The 25,954-nt window shown below is 37.4% G+C and overlaps 3 protein-coding genes across 3 annotated transcripts; 1 reads left to right on the top strand and 2 right to left on the bottom strand.

Moving 5' to 3' along the window:
* Positions 1-35: 35 nt before the first annotated feature.
* On the bottom strand, positions 36-10,153 carry LOC131139593 (breast cancer metastasis-suppressor 1-like protein-A). The gene is made up of 11 exons (XM_078794563.1): positions 9,977-10,153; positions 9,032-9,309; positions 8,743-8,833; positions 8,483-8,610; positions 7,255-7,334; positions 7,030-7,126; positions 5,699-5,788; positions 5,559-5,623; positions 5,453-5,492; positions 3,500-3,620; positions 36-1,706 (listed from the first exon to the last, which is right to left on the bottom strand). Exons 2-11 carry the CDS (start codon positions 9,165-9,167, stop codon positions 1,589-1,591), a joined length of 966 nt encoding a protein of 321 aa, XP_078650689.1. The 5' UTR covers positions 9,168-9,309; positions 9,977-10,153; the 3' UTR covers positions 36-1,588.
* Positions 10,154-16,401: 6,248 nt separating this feature from the next.
* LOC131139599 (NF-kappa-B inhibitor alpha-like) lies at positions 16,402-18,335 on the top strand. Its single transcript, XM_058089346.2, has 6 exons — positions 16,402-16,717; positions 17,023-17,128; positions 17,217-17,424; positions 17,506-17,594; positions 17,678-17,938; positions 18,016-18,335. The coding sequence occupies exons 1-6, from the start codon at positions 16,488-16,490 to the stop codon at positions 18,043-18,045; spliced, it is 924 nt and encodes a 307-aa protein (XP_057945329.2). The 5' UTR covers positions 16,402-16,487; the 3' UTR covers positions 18,046-18,335.
* A 1,746-nt stretch (positions 18,336-20,081) lies between these two features.
* Positions 20,082-24,976, bottom strand: LOC131139608 (proteasome subunit alpha type-6). The gene is made up of 7 exons (XM_058089359.2): positions 24,790-24,976; positions 24,082-24,176; positions 23,127-23,208; positions 22,684-22,839; positions 21,632-21,810; positions 21,444-21,538; positions 20,082-20,258 (listed from the first exon to the last, which is right to left on the bottom strand). The coding sequence occupies exons 1-7, from the start codon at positions 24,863-24,865 to the stop codon at positions 20,201-20,203; spliced, it is 741 nt and encodes a 246-aa protein (XP_057945342.1). The 5' UTR covers positions 24,866-24,976; the 3' UTR covers positions 20,082-20,200.
* Positions 24,977-25,954: the final 978 nt, after the last annotated feature.

The following is a 25,954-nucleotide window of genomic DNA, read 5'->3' as shown; positions in this document are numbered from 1 at the left end:
ATTTTATTTTTATTAACTATAAGAATGAAAACTTTATTTGCAATTCATACATGGCTCATTACTTCAACAAACGATTCAGGCAAAAATTACCTCAAATAACCAAAGTAAAAGTATCGATATTTTCAAGTGAGAATCAATTTTAGAGCACAAAACGCTAACAGTACCTCACTTATGGACTTAACATGAGTTCCCACCAAGCATAAACATGTTTTAGGGTTAAGTTAGGTTTCATATTTATTATTTGTTTTTAATTTTGACATGCGTTTCTGTTGCAAAACATATTATAAATGAAATATTTTATAAAAAAATTAGAAAGCTGAGACTCAATCATACGCACCGATGTCATTTGTCATAAGTACAGTAGTACTGCATTATATATTGTACAAAGTTTCATAATAATCATAATGGAACCGTAATGTATGCGTTATAATGCCACCTGCTGTACATAGTTGGAATGACAAGCTGCATTCACAGACTGTCCCATTATAAAGTGTTTATAAGCAAGGGTAAATTTATTTGTGGTGGGCCATTTATGAGAAACAGTCCCTACAGTGTCAACTCTTCAGATATAACAAAAAATAATAATAAGATGCACATGCATTGGCACTGTAGGTCACATGTTTCTTTTGACCTTTGACACGTAAAGATACAAAGGTACAAATTGTCGCCGAGTGTCCAGCATGTGTTTTTTTTTTGTTTTTTTTTTACAACAAAAATAATCTAAATAAGCTTTACAAAACACTATGATGCATTGCAGGACACTTTGTTCCTTGCGTTTGCAGTTCAAGTGTACGTCTACTGACAGAAAGGAGAAATAAACAGCACGGTTTGTTGAAACCCGGATGCCCACCCCACCATCAGGCACATGAAGGAAGAATCAAACATACCCATAACATTAAATCTTCTATTTACAGGGAACCTCTAGAAACGTTGTCTTTCCACGCTTGCTTGATTTCTACTTCAATTTCAGTGCTGCAAAAATAACGTTGGAGACATTCAGACATCATACACTCACACACTCGTGTGGCGTTCAGGTTCATCATTCCCAATTCTTGTGCAATATGTGACTACACACACACACTCTATCAAAGCATGCACTCAAAGCTTCATACATATCGGACAGGATTGCGGTGACTATGAAAACAATGCTAGCAGCATTAGCATCACTAACTGACCCGTTTTAATCCACTTCCAGTCTTTTGATTGCTGCCACACGACACAGTAAGGCTTTCAGCGCACATGTGGATGATTTATTTGTGTGTTTTTTTTTTTAATTCAGCCAAAGTCTTGTCTCAAAAAGGCACACGACTGCACTTCACTTCGCTTCACCCGCTTTCGTTCTCAGCAGCGCTTTGCACTGGATCTCCTTTTATGGAGAAATGACACTTTGTGAATTTGTCGTTAATATCAACATAAGTACATATTTACAGAGGAGAAGACCCTTTCATGGTTGGTCCATTACGCACAAATAAAGAGGGGGGGTGTATTTTTAAGGATGTACTTTGTGTGTGTGTGTGTGTGTGTGTGTGTGTGTGTGTGTGTGATCGTGCACATAGAAGGTTTTCGTATTGGAAATCTCAGGACGGTTTCATGAGTGTTTGATGGTGTATTTGCCTTTCTGCAGCTGAGATATGTACAGTTTGGACTTGGTGCCGTCCAGGCGTTTGAACCACACTTCATCGTTGTTGATGGTGGTGATGACGGCGCTGTGGAGATAAAATAAGAGTTAGGGAAAAAAAGTAGTCACGTTGTTGATGCAATAATATTTTGTAGGTGGGTTTGCTTGGTCTCTCCACTGTAGAGGTCACTGCTCCGTGTGCAGTGTAGTGAGGAGAGCGATGACCTCTGCATTGGAGGTTTAGGTCATCACGGCCAAAAACATTGGCATGTCAATATATTTGGCCATGACCGTAGATCAGGGGTCTCAAACACGCGGCCAAATGTGGCCCGCAGGACACTAGTTTGAGGCCCCCGCCTTGATATGAAAGTTTAATGTTAGTGCGGCCCGCGCAAGTTTGATATGGATGCTGTATGGTATCATGTACCCAGAAAAAAATATTACGTTTGATTAATGTTCATGTTAAAGGTTAAATAACTGTTAATAGTTATCCTCCCTATCCATGTGGAAGTGGTAAGTTTTTGGCTATTTTTAGTTTAAAGGAAATAACTTGAAGGCTACCGTTTAGGTCGCTAGCTCTCCAGTTTGCGAGTTAGCATGTGTCTCAAGACGCTGCAGTTGCGCAATATGTTGTAAATAAAAAGAGTATAAATGTGATTATAGTGGTGTTTTGTCATGTCTACAGGGCTCTAATAATGCTTTGTTCATTTTAATCTGAAAAAAATAATTTGTCTACCCACCAACTATATATGTGGTTTCTTAAGTTTTTATTATTTGCCATTTTATTATTATTATTATTATATTTATTTATTACTGATTAATTTTCTTTATTCTTGATTTGTTTATTTATTTTTCATCTTATTTCGTGCAGAAGAATAAAAAATTAAGATATTTGAGAACAGTGGAATGTTTTATCAGAGCTTTTAGATGCATATAGATGTTTTAGGGTTAAGTCAGGTTTCATATTTATTATTTGTTTTGAATTTTGACATGCGTTTCTGTTGTAAAACATAAATGAAATATTTCATTAAAAAAATTAGAAAGCTGAGACTCAATCATACACCGTGTGTCATTGTCATAAGTACAGTAGTACTGCATTATATATTGTGCAAAGTTTAATCATAATGGAGCCATAATGTATGTGTTATGATGCATAAAAAATAAAAATAAAATTAAATAAAAAAATAAAATAAAAATTAAATTAAATTAAAAAATTTAAAAAATAGATTCAATTAGATTAAATTAGATTAAATTAAAATAAATAAAATAACAAAATAAAATAAATAAAATAAATAAAATAAATAAAATAAATAAAATAAATAAAATAAATAAAATAAATAAAATACATGCAATGGCCGCAAATGGTTCCCAGGCTGCACTTTGGACAACAACCACCCTATTGTGAGCACCCCCAGGTGCCTCCTAAACCCAGATTCAATAGAAATGCCTACATTCAATGACGCAGACATTACAGTTGGAACAACTTTGATAGGTTACTTTGGTTCTGAAACAAGGATGCGCTTTACAGTATAGTTGTTGGGACTGTGATCTTCTAGTGTTCTGACACTTTGTGGTAACAGGGACAGGCTGTGACTGCTGATAAACACATTTGCATGTGACACAGACACGACACTACAAATCTCCAGAGGCGAGCATGAAAGCAGGTGTTGCCGGGGTCGTGTTGCCCCAACATCACCGGCAGCACCCAACAGTCACTTCTTGTGCTTTTTTAAAAGCTTTTTTTTTGGCCTCAAATTCACCATAGTTTTAATTCAGTGATCCCTAGTGTAAGATGTGCTTTGTCGTCCATAATTCTTCCATTTTTGCATACTGTAATGCAAGATTGAGGTGCAATTGATTCATTCTCACACACACACAAACCTTGTGGGGAACTCATCTTTCCTGTTGATACAGATGGACTGGCCCCGGCAGTACCACTGGTTGTCGTAGAAAAGTCGACCGTCTTCAGAGCGTGCAACATGTTGGTGTCGGTCCGTTTTGGCTGATGAAGTTTAAAAAGGTGATTCCATGATAGAAAAGAAAGGACCTCAGATTAGTTTGAATGCTTTAAAAAGAGGTGTGGCCAAGCATTTCCCCCGTGAGGGTCACATGGAGAAAAATCAAAAGGATGCAAAGACCGAATTTCAAACTAATAATTGGCTTTTTTCATATCAACATGTGTTACTTTACCAAAGTGATGTGACCGAATTTCATACTAATAATAGGCTTTTTTTTCATATCAACATGTGTTACTTTACCAAATCACTTTGACCGAATTTTATACTAATAATAGGCTTTTTTTTCATATCAACATGTGTTACTTTACCAAATCACTTTGACCGAATTTCATACTAATAATAGGCTTTTTTTTTCATATCAACATGTGTTACTTTACCAAAGGGATTTGACCGAATTTCATACTAATAATAGGCTTTTTTTTCATATCAACATGTGTTACTTTACCAAAGTGATTTGACCGAATTTCATACTAATAATAGGCTTTTTTTTTCATATCAACATGTGTTACTTTACCAAAGTGATTTGACCGAATTTCATACTAATAATAGGCTTTTTTTTTCATTTCAACATGTGTTACTTTACCAAATCACTTTACCAAAGTGATTTGACCGAATTTCATACTAATATGTGTGATATGAAAAAAGCCTATTATTAGCATGAAAATTCGGTCACTTTACCAAAAGTGATTTGACCGATTTTCATACTAATAATAGGCTTTTTTCATATCAACATGTGTTACTTTACCAAATCACTTTTGGTAAAGTAACACATGAAGAAAGCCTATTATTAGTATGAAATTCGGTCAAAGTGATTTGGTAAAGTAACACATGTTGATATGAAAAAAGCCTATTATTAGTATGAAATTCGGTCACTTTACCAAATCACTTTGACCAAATTTCATACTAATAATGGGCTTTTTTCATATCAACATGTGTTACTTTACTAAAAGTGATTTGGTAAAGTAACACATGTTGATATGAAAAAAGCCTATTATTAGTATGAAATTCAAATCAAAAGTGATTTGGTAAAGTAACACATGTTGATATGAAAAAAGCCTATTATTAGTATGAAATTCGGTCAAAGTGATTTGGTAAAGTAACACACGTTGATATGAAAAAAGCCTATTATTAGTATGAAATTCGGTCAAAGTGATTTGGTAAAGTAACACATGTTGATATGAAAAAAGCCTATTATTAGTATGAAATTCAAATCAAAAGTGATTTGGTAAAGTAACACATGTTTATATGAAAAAAGCCTATTATTAGTATGAAATTCGGCCAAAGTGATTTGGTAAAGTAACACACGTTGATATGAAAAAAGCCAATTATTAGTATGAAATTTGGTCAAATCACTTTGGTAAAGTGATTTGGTAAAGTAACACATGTTGATATGAAAAAAAAGCCTATTATTAGTATGAAATTCGGTCTTTGCTTCCCCATTTTTCCAATGAGGCCGATCCGGTATCGGTATCGGGTTCCCAAATACCACCGTAATTCAAGTGACGGAAATGCAAAGATTCCTGATCAATGAGCCACATCTCTGCTTTAGTGTTGTTTAGCAAACATAGCGGCCGACAATAATCTGTTTGTTTAATAAAGCCGCTGTTGGCCAACCACCTCCTCGTCATTGTTATTATAGCATCTGTAGACAATCATAAAAAAATATTGAAGCAAACAAAGCTCTGGTTTTGGAATATTGGAACAGTATCGGCAGATATCCAAATTCAGGTACCGGGATCAGATAGGAATGTGGATATGTGCATTGATCCCTGTGCTTGAGGCAAATATTGAGGAGGACAGGAAATTAGATTCTCACCGTCAACTTTCACCCTGGGCGGTCCAAGAGATGCCATCGCCTGAGAAAACAAAACAAAACATCACAAACATAAAAACACCCAAACTCACTTCCCCCAAAATATTACCTTCCGTATTGCAGTCCAGTCTTCAAGAATATCCAGATCTTGCAGCATATAAACAATATAAGGCCGTAAAAGAAGCGTTAAAGAAAACAGTTAGGCTAACAGAAGGATTTGGTTCTGTGGCGGGATGATAGAAAGGATATCAGAAACAACAACCGGCTTCTTCTTCTTAATGGGACAGAATGGGTCTTTCTTCTTATTTTTCCGGGAATGCAATCCATCATTCCACAATTCTGGGAAGTCAAAAAGTGTGGATTAGAAATGAAAATCGGCATTAGAGCAATCAAAAATGCCACCTCATAGTTATTCAGTACTTCATACACCGAGGACAAAACTATAGCTATAACTAAAACTAAACTATCGTTCTAATCAACTGATTAGGCAATCAGTGATTGGAATAGACGCTGAAGTCCCATGGAATTTTAATTCTTCATTCTTATCAGGAAACTTGTACGCTTCCAACTTTGTGGAAACACTTTGGGACCCCCCCCCCCTTCCCCAATCCGAATGAACAAAGCAAGCTTCACAAAAAAGGCAGAACACAGAGTCATGGCATGTCTCGGGTCCACCGTCAGTGACCTTTGACTTCACAAATGAAAAAAATCGGTGGACGAGTGGTTAGCACGCAGACCTCACAGCTAGGAGACCCGAGTTCAATCCCACCCTCTGTCATCTCTGTGTGGAGTTTGCATGTTCTCCCCGTCCAAAAACATGCTAGGTTAATTGGCGACTCCAAATTGTCCATAGGTATGAATGTGAGTGTGAATGGTTGTTTGTCTATATGTGCCCTGTGATTGGCTGGCCACCAGTCAAGGGTGTACCCCGCCTCTCGCCCGAAGACAGCTGGGATAGGCTCCAGCACCCCCCGCGACCCTTGTAAGGATAAGTGGTAGGAAATGAATAGATGAATTTTAGAGCCCTCCAGACGTGAAGTAACACCCCTATAGTGAACGTTATACTCATATTACCCAATATAGTATCCATAATAAGAGAAAATAAGATGTTTTTACGCTGTATGTCGGACAAGTGATTAGCGCGAGGGCCTCACAGCTCGGAGACCCGAGTTCAATCCCACCCTCGGTCATCTCTGTGTGGAGTTTGCATGTTCTCCCCGTGCATGCGTGGGTTTTCTCCGGGTACTCCGGTTTCCTCCCACATTCCAAAAACATGCTAGGTTAATTGACGACTCCAAATTGTCCATAGGTATGAATGTGAGTGTGAATGGTTGTTTGTCTATATGTGCCCTGTGATTGGCTGACGACCAGTCTCTTGCCCCGAAGACTGCTGGGATAGGCTCCAGCACCGCCGCAACCCTCGTGAAGATAAGCGTTAGAAAACGAATGAATGCTTGAGAAATCTAAGACGAGTTAGCGGACAATAACTGAAGTGGAATAAGAAGTAGAGGAATAACTCAGCATTCACACAATAACCATTAAGCGCCCTTTCCGGTATATATGGTATATCTCCTTGGTACCTGAGGTGATATCAATACTGTGTCGGTCCTCTTCCAGTCGTCTTATCTTCTCCTCCAGCTCACTTTGCACGGTGTCAAACAGAAGCAGCTTCTCACTCTGTGGAAAAAAAACACACACATGGGTCAACATTAAGTGTATGCGGAAGCAGCTCATCTATTGCCACAGACATTCTATCCTGGATTGTGAAATGATAGAACTCGATCTCCATTCTATTTCATTATCACCTCCCAGTGCTGGCAGGCTGCCTGGATCTCACAGTCGTACTTGTTCTTCACCGACTCCAAGCACAGCTCCTTGTAGATGCCTGCAAGACATCCAGTCAAACGTTAGTAATGACAAATAAATCATGAATTTATTGACATTAAATATAGTTTTGTGTTCGATTTGGTGGCCTTATTAAACTGTGGCAGCGTCTGATAAAGTTATGTAATGGTTTCACAGCACTTAGCTGTGGTGCGTTTAAGAACCGACGAACAAGTTGCGAAATCTTCAAGCTTCACAAAAGGCACTATGGTTCAAACGAGGGCATATAAGCATGTTAAAAAATTGCAAGCTTTCTGAAAGCATGTACTGCTCTTCTCAACGAGCAGCGGGTACGGTTGTGAGCCCCCCACCCCCGTCCAAAAGCAGTCACGGGTCGTCTTGTTTGTGACAGTTCATTCATTCATTTTCTACCGCTTATCCTCACGAGGGTCGCAGGGGGGTGCTGGAGCCTATCCCAGCTGTCTTCAGGCGGTGGGTACACCCGCTGGACTGGTGGCCAGCCAATCACAGGGCACATATAGACAAACAACCATTCACACTCACATTCATACCTATGGACAATTTGAAGTCGCTAATTAGCCTAGCATGTTTTTGGAATGTGGGAGGAAACCGGAGTACCCGGAGAAAACCCACGGGGAGAACATGCAAACTCCACACACAGATGGCCGAGGGTGGGATTGAACTCGGGTCTCCTAGCTGTGAGGTCTGCACGCTAACCACTCGACCACCGTGCAGCCCATTTTAATCAGGCTTTTAACTAATATTTTAATCTTTTTAGTCCTATTGTATGCTCTTAGTCTTTAGCTTTTAACTCCAGTGTTTCCTCAAGGGGGGGGTCTTCCACACCGGGGGCTGTCGGGTCTGCTGAGGCCATCTCTGTGTGGAGTTTGCATGTTCTCCCCGTGCATGTGTGGGTTTTCTCCGGGTACTCCGGTTTCCTCCCACATTCCAAAAACATGCTAGGTTAATTAGCGACTCCAAATTGTCCATAGGTATGAATGTGAGTGTGAATGGTTGTTTGTCTATATGTGCCCTGTGATTGGCTGGCGACCGGTCCGGGGGTGTACCCCGCCTGAAGACAGCTGGGATAGGCTCCAGCACCCCTCGCGACCCTCGTAAAATAAATAAAAGTGGGTCACGACTTGTGGATCCAGGTTTGAGAACCCCTGATACAAACCACATGCATACCTGCCACTTTGGTCCTGATCTGCATGTTCTCCTGCAGATTGGCTAAAGGTTCCAGGTATTCCTGGGCACATCCAGCCATCACCTCCTGCAGCTTGATGTCTACCTGACTCAGACGTTCCTTATACAATCTTTAAAAAAAAAAAAAAAGTTACTGTTTACATGTTACTTTTAAATAATGACTGACAGTTGAACCCACCACTGAGAATCAGTAACACTAGTAACACTCTTTGAATTTCTGCCATTTACAGAAGATAACTTACTGTTCCTTCAAATCTGTGAACTGTTTCTCAAGAGTAGTCATCTCGTCCAGGCACTCCATCCTCCTCCTCTCACAATCTTCATCATCCATCTCTGTTCATGTGAAGACATGGCAGATTTAGCATCGCCATAGTAACTAAACAAATAGCATCTCCACTGTGCATAAACATAATATTTACATCATTAGAGTCAAGCTGTGACATTTCCCAGTGAGATTATAACTGACAGGCAATTGTGTAATGTGAATATAACAGTGTGGTGATATTTAAGGCCCATTTTTTTTTTTCCTACCAGAGCTGTCTCCATCTTCAGACACCGACGTGCTAACCGTGTCCTCCTCGTCTGTGCTGCTAGCATCTTGCTCCGGAAAATCCACTTCCATTTCTTCGTGGTTATTTTCCTTCTTCTCCCGGGAATGAACCGGCATAACGACTTATAATCCACGCAACCGTTCACGCCGTGGTGGTATCGTTAGTTTGAACACCGGCGGAAGACGGTGTTGTAGCTAAGAGGTAGCTAACCGGTTAGCAAAGACCGCATCAAGACAGCTGGGAATGCAAACATGGCTACTGTGGACCAATCAGAAGAGGTTTTACTCAGGTTATCCAATCAAATGTCGATATGCACAACTAGTGGTGGATGGGAACTGTTGTGGGATTTGTAGTTTTATTGGTTATACAGGGAAGTTTTGTTTTTCGACATTTGTGAGGTTATTTACTGAAAATAAAATAAATAAATTATACAAAAAAATTTCCGTAAATGATAAAAAAAAGTGTACTGTGGTAGTTTGAGCTTGAAGATAGTTTGCTCAATATAAAAAATAGAAAGAAAAATAAGTAAATAAATTATCCATATATAAGTAAAAGTTGACAGAAACTTAAAACAATTTAAAAGTCATAAATAACATAAAATAAATAAATGAAAGATTACATATGTTACATGATTATTGTTACAAAAATTATGTCGGTTACAGTTTGACCTTGGCGGATTAATTCATAATATTTATTTAATTATGCAGGATTTTTTTTTTATTATTTGTAAAAAAAAATTCAAGTAAACCAGTTCCACACAAAAAAAAGCAAAAACACCAGTTTTAAGTATGACCAAAAAAAATGAATGAATGTATTGGACACCAATGATATCATCAATCATTCAATTTAGAAACCACAGTGGTCTTAGCTTCTATGCTGACAGACACAAAAAAAGCAGAAATGAATCAACTGGATAGAGCGATACCATGCCGTCATTTTGGTTGCGGTTTATCATGCAATCCCACGATTTCCGTGCTGTCTGCCAACGTGGTCCATTTTCAACTGCATGTGGGTCAGGAAACTTTGCTGTCTGATTTCTGTAGCGCTGCAGTGCGCAGGCAGAAATTCAGAGTTTGCACAACTTCAAGGTTGTTTAGTCGTAGGAGCACTGCGGATTAAAGGCATGGGTGATTCTCCAAATGTAGGTATTGATCCGATACTGAGTAAACACAGGGTCTGTGTTATTGATACACATACTTTTTTACCGTACATACCAAAATAAAGTACAGGTAAATAGATCAAGAAGAACAAAAACTACTATTGTTTCTCAAAAACACAAGAAAGTGATTTTCTCTATTTATTTAAGTAGAATTTATTTATAATTTTTTATTTATTTATTTATCAATTTTATAAATATATGTATTTATTTATTTATTTTATAAATATATTTATTTATTTTATAAATATATTTATTTATTTATTAATTTTATAAATATATTTATTTATTTATATATTTTTCCTTATTTCTAAACATTTATAAATTTATAAACACAAATGTTTTCATACTTACAGCATAGAAAACCAATTCACAACCTTCTAAACGATCTCTTTCAACATTATTAGAGCCCTCTAGACAGAAAATAACACCCCTATAGTCACCTTTGCACTTGTATTACCCAATATAGTAGACATAGTAACAGAAAATATGACATAAATAAGACTTCATGTGGGGGCTGCAATGCGCAGACCTCACACCTTAGGAGACGCAGGGTTCAATTCCACTCTCGGCTATGTCTGTGTGGAGTTTGCATGTTCTCCCCGTGCATGCGTGGATTTAATCTGGGTACTCCGGTTTCCTCCCATATTCCAAAAACATGCTAGGTTAATTAGCGACTCCAAATTGTCCATAGGTATGAATGTGAGTGTGAATGGTTGTTTGTCTATATGTGCCCTGTGATTGGCTGGCCACCAGTCCAGGGTGTACCCCGCCTCTTGCACGGAGACAACTATATGACAAAGACAGGAACAGTAACATTACAACCTTTAAAGTAGCATCAGAGTAGCGTAGGCGTGTACATACACAGTGGGAATGCCTGAGGATGGAAATAAAGGTATTACCCCTTCTGTGAAACACACCCACTCTCTGAACATTCATCGCAATAGTGGGTCATGCATGACAAAGGACGTTCACCGACCTTTTCAACTTCTTTTTGAAACTTTCAGTCAGTAGTCTTTGTCTCGCATGTTGTCGGCCTCTCTTTCAGAATGCTGATAACTTCCTCTACCAGTTAGATTGCTGCCTTATGTAATAATATAGTACGTCAGATATTTTATTTATGGTACTATCACACTTAAATACTGTCATAAATGACTTTGATACTCATGCTGAGAGGGAGGTGTGCTTTCAGTGGGTGTGGAAGTGGTATGTAAGTGAACAAAGGTCTGGTCCGGTGGAGGATTACTGTAATATGTGAGTGACGCCTCCCTTCAGAATACAGGAATGTGTCATGATTGATATTTTCAGTTGGGTGAATGAACCCTTATATATATGGAAGCTCGTAAAAAATTATCTCAATGGGAAGTAAAAATAATGAGATTCATTCATTCATTTTCTGCCGCTTATCCTCACAAGGGTGAGAGGCGGGGTACACCAATGGTCGCCAGCCAATCACAGGGCACATATAGACAAACAACCATTCACACTCACATTCATACCTATGGACAATTTGGAGTCGGCAATTAACCTAGCATGTTTTTGGAATGTGGGAGGAAACCGGAGTACCTGGAGAAAAAAAACCCACGCATGCACGGGGAGAACATGCAAACTCCATACAGAGATGGTGGGATTGAACTCGGGTCTCCTAGCTGTGAGGTCTGCGCGCTAAACCACTCGTCTGCCGTGCAGACCCAAAATAATGAGATAAAAAGTCGAAATTCTGAGAAAGTCGAAATAACAAGATAGAAAGTCGAACTGATAAGATAGAAAGTCGAAATAACAAGATAAAAAGTCGAAATAACGAGATAAAAAGTCGAAATAACGAGATAAAAAGTCGAAATCACGAGATAAAAAGTCAAAATAACGAGATAAAGTCGACATAATGAGAAGTCGAAATTACGAGATAAGTCGAAATAACGAGAAAACAAGTCGAAATAATGAGATAGAAAGTCATAATGAGGTAGAAAGTCATAATAACGAGATAAAAAGTCGAAATAACAAGATAAAGTCGAAATAAGATAAGAAACTCGAAATAACAAGATAAAGTCGAAATAACGAGATAGTCAAAATAATGAGATAAGTCGAAATAACGAGAAAACAAGTCGAAATAACGAGATAGAAAGTCATAATAATGAGATAAGAAAGTCAAAATAACAAGATAAAGTCAAAATAACGAGATATAAAGTCAAAATAACGAGATAAAGTTGAAATAATGAGAAGTCGAAATAACGAGATAAGTCGAAATAACGTGACAAGTCGAAATAACGAGATAGAAAGTCATCATAATGAGGTAAAAAGTCAAAATAACGAGATAAGAAAGTCAAAATAACAAGATAAAGTCGAAATAACAAGATAAAAAGTTGAAATAACGAGATAAAGTCGAAATAACAAGATAAAGTCGAAATAATGAGAAAACAAGTCGAAATAACGAGATAGAAAGTCATTATAATGAGATAAAAAGTCGAAATAACAAGATAAAGTCGAAATAACGAGATAAGTCGAAATAACGAGATATAAAGTCATAATAATGAGGTAGAAAATCATAATGAGATAAAAAGTCGAAATAACAAGATAAAGTCGAAATAACAAGATAAAGTCGAAATAACGAGATAAAGTCGAAATAACGAGATAAAGTCGAAATAACGAGATAAGAAAGTCGAAATAACAAGATAAGAAAGTCAAAATAACAAGATAAGAAAGTCGAAATAACAAGATAAAGTCGAAATAACAAGATAAGTCGAAATAACGAGAAAACAAGTTGAAATAACGAGATATAAAGTCATAATAATGAGGTAGAAAGTCATAATGAGATAAAAAGTCGAAATAACGAGATAAGAAAGTCGAAATAACGAGATAAGAAAGTTGAAATAACAAAATAAAGTCGAAATAACAAGATAAGAAAGTCGAAATAATGAGATAAGAAAGTCGAAATAACAAGATAAGAAAGTCGAAATAACGAGATAAGTCGAAATAACGAGAAAACAAGTCGAAATAACGAGATAGAAAGTTATAATAATGAGGTAGAAAGTCATAATAATGAGATAAAAAAGTCGAAATAACGAGATAAGAAAGTCAAAATAACGAGATAAGAAAGTCGAAATAACAAGATAAAGTCGAAATAATGAGATAAAAAGTTGAAATAACGAGATTGGAATGTGGGAGGAAACCAGAGTACCCGGAGAAAACATGCAAACTCCACACAGAGATGGCCGAGGGTGGAATTGAACCCTGCTCTCCTCGCTGTGAGGTCTGCGTGCTAACCACTCAACCACCGTGCCGCCCCAAAAAAAAACACCACCACTGCTTTTCCAACAGTTAGCATAACAGCAAATATTTCTATGACATCAGCAGAAGCTAAACCCGACCGATATACACTTACGCCGTTTGTACTGCACTTGACACTCGAATGACAGCGCTTGTTTCCATAACAACCACATAAACACAAAGCAAAAGTACCAGCTTGCATCGTCTTTGCAGCAACAACAACAACAAAAAAATCTACAAAGCAGTAAGTGGAAGTCCCGTAGTTTCCTGTGCGGTGTTAATATCTGTCCAAGTATTGTTCCACTGTGTATATTTTCACTGTGAGAACTTCGCAAGAACAGTTTGTCCTCGCTTTCTTTGTTGTGCCACACGGCAGAGATGAAAGATTGCTTGGAATTACGAGGAGATTGCGTGCACGCATACAGTATGAGTGGCATGTGACTCACGCTCCAAAGACAAAGACACACGGGCATCCCATTTGGGTGTGTTTAGACGCCATTCACGTCTCTTGCACACAATGTGATCTCCCTCGAATAGGGTGCCAACGCTTGGATACTGTTGCTATGTAGTTAGAAAAAAAAAAACGCTTCATAAAGTAAAGTGCCGGGGGAAAAAAAATGGACACATTTATGATAATTCAGTATGAAAATGTAGTGCAAAAAAAACCCCCAAAAAACAACAACAAGCAAAACAGCAGTTGTTCTGCTTCCTACAGTATTTGCAAAGACAGGCAAGTCCAGAACATCCTCTTACGGCACATGATGCCCGGGTGTCACAATACCATGCTGTTCAGGGACCCAATTAAAATACAGGGAAATGCATGCACTAAGTCCATAGTTCATAAAACATAGAAAAAGTGCATTAAAAAAAGTCATAATGTTATGAGAAACAGACAGAACATCAATTAAAGTTGCAGAAAAAGTTATACGGTCACAGGAATAAAGTCAAAATATTACGGTAAGAAGATCATGATGAGTTAAATTTTAGCTACTAACTAACGAAATGTTGTTGCATAGCTCCTGTGTAAAAAAAAAATTAAAATTTTTTTTTTTTTAAATTAAAATAAAAAATACAAAAAAAATAATAAAAAAAATAAAAAATAAACAAGAAATAATAATGTGGAGAATAAATAGATGACATCAAATATGAACAATGTACAGCGTAAACAGTAATTTGTACAAATCATTTCAATAATTTACACATTAGCTATTATTGAATGAACAGTCGTTTCTTGTTTTGTTGCAGTTCCACAAAGTAGGATTTAATATTTAATCAATGAAATATTTTTGTAGTTAAAACACACAAAAAAAGTGCTTACTAACTACAATTTAACATTATTAGAGCCCCCTCGACATAACATAGCACCCCTATAGTTACCTTTACACTCATATTACCTGATATTCAGTTCTAGCCATAAGACAAAATAATACATTTAAAGCCAAAATAAAGCTTTAAATGTGGTGTTCTACTACGGGGGATAGCGGAGTAGGATTGCGGACAGGAAGTGATGTGAGGGGTTCAAATTCCGACGTGCAATAAAAGGCTGTTGTGTCTGATTGTGTCTCACCCAACATTACAGTAACATTACTGGCATCTAGTGACCGGTGTAGAGTACTACATCTACAATCCTCATGTCATATTTAAATGCATCTTCTGAATGCATTATCTTTGTATTTTTGTTACATTTACATAACATTGACTTAAATATGATATGAAATATTTTTGACTAATATACTGGGTTACAAATATTTTCAAAAGTGAAAATAAGCCATTTTATGGAAAATTGCACTATAATTACCCCAAACAAAGATGAACTCTTCAAGGATGCCCCACTCTCATTTATAAAAAAAAATAAAAAATAAAAAATAAAAAATAAAAAATAAAAAATAAAAAATAAAAAATAAAAAATAAAAAATAAAAAATAAAAAATAAAAAATAAAAAAATAAAAAATAAAAATAAATAATAAATATGAACAATGTACAGCGTAAACAGTAATTTATACAAATAATTTAACTAATTTAGACATTAGCTATTGTTGAATGAACAGTCATTTCTTGTTTTGTTGCAGTTCCACAAAGTAGGATTTAATATTTAATCAATGAAATATTTTTGACTAATATAATATACTGGGTTACAATTATTTTCAAAAGTGGAAATAAGTCATTTTATGGAAAATCGCACTATAATTTCCCCAAACAAAGATCAACTCTTCAAGGATGCCCCACTCTCATTTATAATAAAAAATAAAAAATAAAAAATAAAAAATAAAAAATAAAAAATAAAAAATAAAAAATAAAAAATAAAAAATAAAAAATAAAAAATAAAAAATAAAAAATAAAATAAAAAATAAAAAAATAAATAAAAAATAAAAAACAAAAAATAAAAAACAAAAAAATAATAATAAATAATAAATATGAACAATGTACATCGTAAACAGTAATTTATACAAATAATTTAACTAATTTAGACATTAGCTATTGTTGACTTTCTTGTTTTATTGCAGTTCCACAAAGTAGGATTTAATATTTAATCAATAAAATATTTTTGACTAATATAATATACTGAGTTACAATTATTTTCAAAAGTGGAAATAAGTCATTTTATGGAAAATCTCACTATAATTTCCCCAAACAAAGATCAACTCTTCAAGGATGCCCCACTCTCATTGATGGCCACCATTCCCAAACATCCCCTGTGGGTGGGTGTCTTAAAAGGAAACTACAAGTTTTCATGTTGACTTATTATTAATGGGTGGAGGATGGGTGAAGGTGGAGGGGGGGGGGGGGATTTTTTTCTCACAAAAACCCAACCCTGCTTGGCGTGTGATTTCCCTGCTCCTGTCTTTAGATAAGTCAATTGGAAATCCCCGCAGAGAGAGAGAGGCTCCTCCCAGGCAGGAAGGCAGGCGCACAAAAACCCAGTGCGCCTGCCTTCCTCTGCGCAAACTGACCCTTCGGATGTTTGCGTGTGCGTGTGTGTGTGTTGTGCGCACTGTGTGTCTTTCTCACAGCCAACATGGACGTCCAAGGAGTATCTCACCACGATAATTTTACGGATTATAACAATATGGAGGCAAAGCAAGGGAAAATATTACCCTGCCAGGACGAGCGTTTTGATAGCGGGTTGGACTCTCTAAAAGAGGACGATCTGGTCAGCTACATGGAGCATTTGACCGTGCACGCCAGCGAGGAGCGTGTGCATGAATACGAGCAGTGGAGAAGCGTCGTGACAGACGACGGTGACACGTAAGTTTTTTTTTTTTTTGCACAAAACTAGAAAAGTGCGCATTTATTCATGCAAAAACGTTTTTTTCTAACAATGCAAAAACGAAATAAGATATTGCATGAAGGATGTTTAAAAGTTGGGTGTAATGGGCGGAGCTTAGGAAAGTCCCTGGCCCCACGCCAGTAACTGATAAAAGCATCAGACGTGTCAAACTGGTGGAAACAAGCGCAAAAACTCCACTCTTGCGAAACGCTCCTTTTGCACAGGCGGCCATTTTTTTTTTTTTTTTACTTAACTTCTCTTAACTTCTCCATGTATCTGATAGGCTTCTGCACTTGGCCATCATTCATGAAGGCATCGAACAAGCCCGGCAGATGATCAAACTGTCCCACAATCACCCGTTTCTTAACGTACAGAACCACCAAAGACAGGTATGACAAAAACTTCATTTGAATGCATGTAATGTAATAATGCTAACGCTAAAAACAAAAAAAAAAAATAATTAAATGTCCCTTGCAGACAGCTCTGCACATAGCCGTGATCACGGAACAGCCGCAATTGGTGGAACAGCTCCTGAAAGCAGGTTCCGACCCCCGACTCGCCGACGACAACGGCAACACCGCGCTTCACATAGCCTGCAAGAAAGGCTCACTGGCTTGTTTCGGCGTCATCACCCAAAACTGCCACCGCCATCTTACATCCATGCTCTCCTTCTCCAACTACAACGGTATGTTCAAGAAACGCATAAAAAAAAAAAAAAAAAAAAATGAGCGGCTGTTATAATTTTTTTTTTGTGTTGCTCTCTAAGGATATAACTGTCTTCACCTGGCGTCCATTCAAGGCTACATTTCATTAGTGGAGAGTCTAGTTCGGTTGGGTGCCGACGTCAACGCGCAGGTAAGGCGCCCCCCCCACCCCCGCCCCCGCAAGTCTGCATGTTGAAACTCGAGGAAATAACGTTAAATTTTTTTGTAATACAGGAACAATGCAGCGGAAGAACGGCGTTACATTTGGCCGTGGATGTCCAAAACCCGGCGTTGGTTCGTCGCCTCATCGATTTAGGCGCCGACGTCAATTGCTTAAATTACGGCGGTTTCACGCCGTATCATCTCACTTACGGGCGGCAAAATGACGACATACGGCGACAACTGCACGAGAAGACGGCACAGGAGCTGAGGGCGTTACCTGACAGCGAATCAGACGACAGCGATATGGAGGATCTGGACCTCTCCGAGGACGAGGTCAGTTTTTTCACAAAACGGTCTAAAACGGGTTTTATAATATCGACATATTTTAACGTTCTTCTTCACCTTCGCAGTTGTATGACGACATAAAGTTCGGGAAGTAAAATCAACCACTAGTGGTGATGAAAGAGCTGCTATCGGGGTCATCAAGCCACGGCCCGAACACCTGCCCAGAAGGCCATAACAGTGCTGGCCCATAAGAAGGAATACAGTGTCCGGTTCCGGTCCAGAACACACAAGCAAGACCAAGAACCACAGTTGTCTCTGTAATACCGTATAAGGATGTGAATCATGTAGTAAAGTGTACATACAGAGATATTATTTTTATACCTGTAAATATGTTCAACACTATCAAACAAAATAATACGCATAATAAAAAACATTTAAATATGAATTACTGGTCTGTGTGAGGCATGTGTGTTTTTTTTTTTTTTTTACTGGAACACAACCACAATTACTCACACGACACATGGACTTGACAGCGCTCGAGAGTTACGAGCCACGTTGTGAAAGACACACAGGTCCAAAACCGTCCCGTTTAGAAACGCCATGCAAGCATGTGGGATTTCCTCGTATTGGGCGAGGTCACAATAAGCGTGTGAGTCACAGCGTAAAAAAGTCCCAAACTATTGAACGCTCAGCCCTACCTAGTAATGAAGACATAATAAACGATCCAGATTGCTTAATTCAGCATTCAGCATAAAAGCTTTGAAATTATTAGATTACATTAAAAATGTATTTTTTTTCCAGAACTGGTCCTAATGTTAAGTAATTGTAATTTTAATAGCCTATGATTGTAAACATGTGCAAGGCCGTGGAGACGTGCACGGGACTTCACGGGGGTTTCCACATGTTCTACTTGCTTCCTCATTTCTACAATCAGGAGATCACAGAATTCTAAATGATAACAGATAGATACAGATATGATTTATGGATAAAGAGAGAACATTCAAAAAGGGGGGATTGGGTACAGGGTGTCATTCAGAGATAGGTGGAGTGCAAGACAAATGATTTTATGATTCAGGAATATTGCCTGACTAACCGATGATGTCATTTCTGATTAAAAGGATGATGTAAATATTGGTAACCAATAGAAATGCAGAGCTGCCATTTCACAAAATACACCACAAAAATTAGTATTGAATTGGAGACACACATGAGCTAATATTACATGATCTGCATTATTGTTTCCCCCAAACAATATTTTTCATTGTAAATGTAATTAAATTAAATAAAATGTAATTAAATAAAATTTAATTTAAATAAAATTTAATTACATTTTATTTAATTACATTTTATTTAATTAAAAAAATGTAATTAAATTAAATTTTATTTAATTACATTTAAATAAAATTACAATTTTTCTTTCATTATTACTAAAATATTCACAAACATCAGCTTTGACTTTGAAGAACATTGACTGACAGTTTTGCATCTTTTTGGATGCGGAGGATGATGTCAATATCGGTCACCAATAGAGATGCAGAGCTGCCATTTCCCAAAACACACCACAGAAAATTAGTATTGAATTGGAGACACACATGATCTACATTATGTTTCCCAAAACAATATTTTTCATTTAAAATGTAATTAAATAAAATTTAATTAAATATAATTTAATTACATTTAAATAAAATTTAAAATTTCCTTCATTATTATGAAAATATTCACACACATCAGCTTTGACTTTGGAGAACATTGACTGACAGTTTTGCATCTTTTTGTTTATGTTACAGACTAAACCATTGTATTTTTCAAAACAAAGACCAACCCGATTACTCAATTCATTCAAACGACGACAAAAATAGTTTCATGCCTAAATATATTGCTAATGTACTCGTGTTTTAGGTGTAAAGGTTTAAAAAAAAAACCTGCAAAAATTGGGTCAATTCTACAATGCTTCATGTGAGTCATGTGACTTTGCTGCATTCAGAGCTACAACAGGAAGCAGAGTCGTGCACAGCTCATGTTCCCATCCACGCCCCCCCCCCACCTCCCCCCTCCTGCTTCTAAATTTGACACATGAAAGCAGCACTGATGAAACAGGATGTACTATGTATGCTACATTCCCGGAAAAAAAAAACAAAAAACAATTAATTCTGTATACATTAACACTTGAAAGTAAAACCAACAACAAATGTTATTTTACTCCAAAAGATTTTTTGTTTTAATTATCATTGAATTAAACGTTGGGATGAAATGTACAGCAAACAAGGATAACGCCAGACTTAATCCAACATGTGACCTGTCTCTGCTTGCTCAGTCCCGCTCTGCCAGGGACATCAGGTGAGTGTCCACTTCCGCCTCTGTCAGAATCCTGCAGAGGGAACACAGGATGTTGAGTGGGAAATCCCAGGAGGGACTGAGGCTATTAATCATGGAAATCTGGTACTACAATTAGGAATAGTATGTCTACACCCGGCGGCACGGTGGTCGAGTGGTTAGCGTGCAGACCTCACAGCTAGGAGACCAGGGTCCAATTCCACCCTCGGCCATCTCTGTGTGTGAGTTTGCATGTTCTCTACGTGCATGCGTGGATTTAATCCGGGTACTCCGGTTTCCTCCCACATTCCAAAAACATGCTAGGTTAATTGGCCACTCCAAATTGTCCATAGGTATGAATGTGAGTGTGAATGGTTGTTTGTCTATATGTGCCCTGTGATTGGCTGGCCACCAGTCCAGGGTGTACCCCGCCTCTCGGCCGAAGACAGCTGGGATAGGCTCCAGCACCCCCTGCGACCCTTGTGAAGCTAAGCGGTAGAAAATGAATGAATAAATGAATGAATTTTAGAGCCCTCTAGACATGAAGTAACACCCCTATAGTGAACTTTATACTCATATTAGTAGACATAATAAGAGAAAATACGATGTTTTTACGCTGCATGGCGGACGAGTGATTAGCGCGAGGGCCTCACAGCTAGGAGACCAGGGTTCAATTCCTCCCTCGGCCATCTCTGTGTGTGGAGTTTGCATGTTCTCCCCGTGCATGCGTGGGTTTTTTTTCTCCGGGTACTCCGGTTTCCTCCCACATTCCAAAAACATGCTAGGTTAATTGGCGACTCCAAATTGTCCATAGGTATGAATGTGAGTGTGAATGGTTGTTTGTCTATATGTGCCCTGTGATTGGCTGGCCACCAGTTCAGTGTGTGCCCCGCCTCTCGCCCAAAGACAGCTGGGATGGGCTCCAGCATTCCCGCGACCCTCGTGAGGAAAAAGCGGTCGAAAATGAATGAATGTCTACTATATTTGGTAATTCGGAGTGTAAATGTAACTATAGGGGTACTATTTCATGTCTACAGGGCTCTAATAACATCAGTCATAAGCAGGTTTACAATGATGCAAAGTCGACAATTACATTACACCCCCCAAAAAAATGACTTAGAGCGTTCCGGTTTGTATCCATCATCTTTAAAATGGGTAAATAATTGACTTTATGATTGTGTAATCTCATTCTAGATCAACATGTTGATGTTTGAGAATTAAAAGATTAAAACACGTTTACCTGAACTTGGGGTCTTGTGTTGTGACCACGGCCACTTCAAGCTCAGAGGGTTTGAAGTCAATGGAGAGAACAGTTGACAGACAAGAGATGGCCGTCTGGTACAAGAAAAACAGAGAAGGGGGGGGGGATTATATCGAAATTCCCCAACAACTGCAGCACTACATTCTTGCCGCTCGTGCAACACACACCTCGATGGTTTGCTCAAAGGTCCAGTCCAGTTTCTTTTTCACTTTCTTCTCCAGAAAACTGGTGGCTTCCGTCTGCTTCACGCCGGCGGCGGTGGCTTTGAAGCCGCAGTAGTAGCCCGCCGGGTCACATTTGTAGACCTGCGGGCCGCACTCGTCGTCTATGCCTATCACAATCATACCTGCGGGGTACAACGGCACGTTTGGGCTTTGGGGGTTTTGAGCCGTGACCTTGTGGAAGGGTTGCCTTCCGTGAACCTGATCAGTTAGCGTGCACAAGCTTTGTTAAACCTGGGCGGGGCTTTTGACTGCCGGCTGACTTTTTATTACAACACAACATTTTGCTCCAGACTCTACGGCAGGGGTCTCAAACACACGGCCCGCGGGCCACACTAGTTTGAGGCCTCCGCCATGCAAGTTTGATATGGATGCTGTATGGTATCATGTACCCAGAAAAAATTATTACGTTTGATTAATATTAATGTTCATGTTAAAGGTTAAATAACTGTTAATAGTTATCCTCCCTATCCGTGTGGAAGTGGTAAGTTTTTGGCTATTTAAGTTGAAAGGAAATAACTTGAAGGCTACCGTTTAGGTCGCTAGCTCTCTAGTTTGCGAGTTAGCATGTGTCTCAAGACCCTGCAGTTGCGCAATATGTTGTAAATAAAAAGAGTATAAATGTGACTATAGTCGTGTTTTGTCATGTCTACAGGGCTCTAATAATGCTTTGTTCATTTTAATCTGAAAAAAATAATTTGTCTACCCACCAACTATATGTGGTTTAAGTTTTTATTATTTGCCATTTTATTATTATTATATTTATTTATTACTGATTGATTGATTTTCTTTATTCTTGATTTGTTTATTTATTTTTCATCTTATTTTGTGTAGAAAAATAAAAATTAAGATATTTGAGAACAGTGGAAGTTAATAATTTTTTTAAATAAATGCATGTTTTTTTTGTTTGTTTTTTTGGAAAACCTGATGCGGCCCAGTCTCACCCAGTGGCCCCCAAGTCAATCGAGTTTGAGACCCCTGCTCTACGCTATACTTACAGCAGCCCAGCGGTCGCATCTCAGCGTTCTGCGTGTAGACCTGCGAGATGTCTGCAATCCTCTTACACAGCATGTCCACGGGGATCTCGTAGCCGTACTTGTACTGCCAGTTAGCCGCCTCGTAGCGAGCTCGCTGAACCTGGGACCGGCTGTCGGCTGGTGAAGGCGTTGTTGAAAAAAAAAAAGAATACGGTCATTTATAAGTCAACAGTTTTGTTCTGATGTTTCATTAAAACAATGCTTATGTGGTTATTTCAGTTGGGAAGTGTTGGTGTGTAGCATTTTGGTTGAGAAAGCGGCAATGAACAAATATGGAGTGTGGAAATGTAGGCAGAAGTGGTTGCGAGGACATATTAAAAGGCCTTCTATGGGCACGGGGTTGTCAAACATGTTGGGAGGTGCCGTTTTTAATGTGTTAGTAACTCACATTGCCTTTTATTTACCTGTCATTCCGGACATGACACAGCCAATATTATCTGTTATTCTGAAAAGATGAGTCACTGTGTTGGAATCCAGAAGCTTGTCCTGGTGAAGGAGACAAGATGGAAACATAAGATAAAAAAAAAAAAATATATATATATATATATATATATAAGATTACCACAACACATGTCAGATTCTCCTTAATTCAGCCGGTTTAACAGCCCAACCTGTTCACGACCTTCTAAAATATGCGTTTTAACATTATTAGAGCCCCCAGACATGAAATAACACCCCTATAGTCATCTTTACATTTGTATTAGCAAACATTGTAGACGTAAGACAAAATAAGCCATTAAGACTATGGCTAGCAAAGATGAGTGGGAGGACAGGAAGTGACGTTGGGGGTTCAGAATAGAGTTTAAAAGCAATCAAGTCTGGTGCTTGTGTGTCTCACCCAACATTACAGTAACAATGCAGGCACCTAGTGACTTGTGTAGAATCCACCACAACATATTTGAATGAGTCTTATGAATGCCTTCTATTAATATTCCAGTTCATTTAACAATCTTTATGCTTGAAAATACTTAAAGAGGATCTATTATGTTCATTTTCGGCCCCTTGGTATTGAGTTGTGGACTCCTATAGAGCAGCTAGATTTCTTTCTCGGAGCTAGCTTTCTAGATCTTCCAGAATCTGCCGCTGTTCCAGCTATATTTCCTTGGATTTCCAAAACGTTCCGTTTTAATGCCACATATGGCTCGACTCCGGGTGTTCCCATTCCGCTGTGATTGGTCCCATTTGACTTGTACAGCTTGCAACTTGTACCCAGGCACGCCCATATAAGGAAGCCGGTGACTTCTCACAAGGCTCCATTGTGATGGTAGAATAAACCGAGCATTCAGAGCCATCTCAAACTTCTTTCAGGGCTCATTTTCAAAATGTGCAAACCTCATTATCTTATTTTCATCCACTCACCGGTACTTTTTTCTGTGTAACGACAACTGCACAATCCTTCCCTCGTACGGCGACTGACGTGAGTCCACCTTGATTGATAGCCTTGAAAGCATATTCTGAAAGAAAACAACACAAAGTGTTGATGAGTGTTGATATGTTAATAAGAAAGTTGTTTTCCAGGAGTATTATCAAGTAAAATCACTTATTTATTTTCATCACGGTAACCGAATCTGCAAATGTAAAATAAAGCATTGAAAATCTTCATACGTCATTACTGACGTTGCCTCATTACTACTTCCGGTCACAATAAACAATGCTATCACTTTCATTATCTTCAAAATTCAAATATCATTCGTCATGCAACCCAAAACCGAATTAAACAATAATTATTTAACCGATACGGTTTAAAAACTACTCTTCAATCAACTGGTAAAGTAGTAGCAATTAATTTCATTGGTTGCCTGGCGTGCTAACTTGCTAGCTAACCTCACTTGCTACTTAATCAACCAGAGGATTCAATTCGTTGAATTATAAGCAACACAATTGTCGAAACGTAACCATTACAACATAAACGTGCTTTAAAACTGTACATAATAATAACTTTGTCATGGCTGTGTGTTGTTTAGCAGCTACAACGGGAACAGTGTGAACCATGACTGAGCATTTAGCTAGCTAGCAAACATGACAGCCTTCCAGCCGGCTTTTGTTTAAAATGCTGCAAATACTAACCGACTTGATAAAGCCTTCCTTCGGGAGAGAAGATGGTAATATGTCGGTCAAACCCCGCACTCGATCCCCGGGACATTTTTCCACGGTAAACTTGACCGAGAAGCTCGCTGAAATGAATCTGCAAGCGGTAACTAGCTTGTGCACAACTGTTTCAAACCGGAAGTGGAGCCGCAGCAACTAAAAGTACATCCGGTGTCAGAGGTCTCTGCAGTTTCCATGGTAACGACGCATGCTTTGCCATTCAGGAGACGGGATAAGCACACGATTCCTTTTCGGTGTTTAGAAATATAAACAAAAAAATATTATAATATAATCTAACAATTTCAAATAATACAAATAAATTATTGCAAATATTGTTTAGTTTTAATGTATTTTTATAGCATTCATATAAATAAATGTAACAATTGCTCTAATTATGAAAGATTAAAGCCAAACTTTTTAGCTATAGGATTTTAAATCATAGATGAATAAATACATACATACATATTTAAAAATATTAAATAATGTAATACTTACCTACATATAAAAATGACTACGATGACTACGGCTATGACAAAAATGACACACTATTTATTTTGCATATATTACATATTGTACTAATATAAATACAAATAAATTATTGCAAGTATTTTTTATTTATTTTTTATCGCATTTATATTAATGTAACAATTGTTCTAATTATGAAAGATTAAAGCCAAACTTTTTATCTATCGGATTTTAAATCATAGATCAATAAATACATAGATAAATATTTTAAAATAATAATTAAATATTTAATAATTCAATAATAAATACTTACCTACATATAAAATGTAATAAACAATATTTAATATTTAATTTAATATTTTTATTTTATATTGATTTAATATTTAATATACCAATATTTAATATTTAATTTTATTTATAATTAAATATTAAATGATAAACATGATGTCACTTAATTGTTGCGAGTGCAGAGAGAAAGTAATGACACCATAATTAATGTAATTCTATATGTGCTATATTATTTTTATTGTGTAAAATATTTTTATTTATATAGTTTATACACACATACATATATATAAATAAATTTGTATAGTTTGTGTGTATCACATTTTTTTCCAATTAATTTAATTTATTTTGTGTTATTTATTTTATTAAAAAATATTCATTATTTTTTATATTT

The sequence above is a fragment of the Doryrhamphus excisus genome, linkage group LG11, assembly GCF_037039965.1.
Source record: "Doryrhamphus excisus strain RoL-2023G ecotype Guam linkage group LG11, RoL_Dexc_Guam_v1.1, whole genome shotgun sequence".
Classification (NCBI taxonomy): Eukaryota; Metazoa; Chordata; class Actinopteri; order Syngnathiformes; family Syngnathidae; genus Doryrhamphus; species Doryrhamphus excisus.
The sequence above is the reverse complement of the archived record's forward strand: the minus strand, read 5'-3'. Positions and strand labels throughout refer to the sequence as shown.

Bases quoted from the DNA above. Each gene is read 5' to 3' on its own strand.
- LOC131139599 (XM_058089346.2), top strand. From the start codon at position 16,488: ATGGACGTCCAAGGAGTATCTCACCACGATAATTTTACGGATTATAAC. The intron at 16,718-17,022 runs GTAAGTTTTTTT...TGTATCTGATAG, and splicing joins GTGACAGACGACGGTGACAC to GCTTCTGCACTTGGCCATCA. The intron at 17,129-17,216 runs GTATGACAAAAA...TGTCCCTTGCAG, and splicing joins TACAGAACCACCAAAGACAG to ACAGCTCTGCACATAGCCGT.
- LOC131139608 (XM_058089359.2), bottom strand. From the start codon at position 24,865: ATGTCCCGGGGATCGAGTGCGGGGTTTGACCGACATATTACCATCTTC. The intron at 21,811-22,683 runs GTAAGTATAGCG...TGTACCCCGCAG, and splicing joins GATGCGACCGCTGGGCTGCT to GTATGATTGTGATAGGCATA. The intron at 20,259-21,443 runs GTAAACGTGTTT...TTCCCTCTGCAG, and splicing joins ACACAAGACCCCAAGTTCAG to GATTCTGACAGAGGCGGAAG.
- LOC131139593 (XM_078794563.1), bottom strand. From the start codon at position 9,167: ATGCCGGTTCATTCCCGGGAGAAGAAGGAAAATAACCACGAAGAAATG. The intron at 5,624-5,698 runs ATATCCTTTCTA...CGCTTCTTTTAC, and splicing joins GAAGCCGGTTGTTGTTTCTG to GGCCTTATATTGTTTATATG. The intron at 5,493-5,558 runs GTAATATTTTGG...TTGTTTTCTCAG, and splicing joins ACTGGACTGCAATACGGAAG to GCGATGGCATCTCTTGGACC.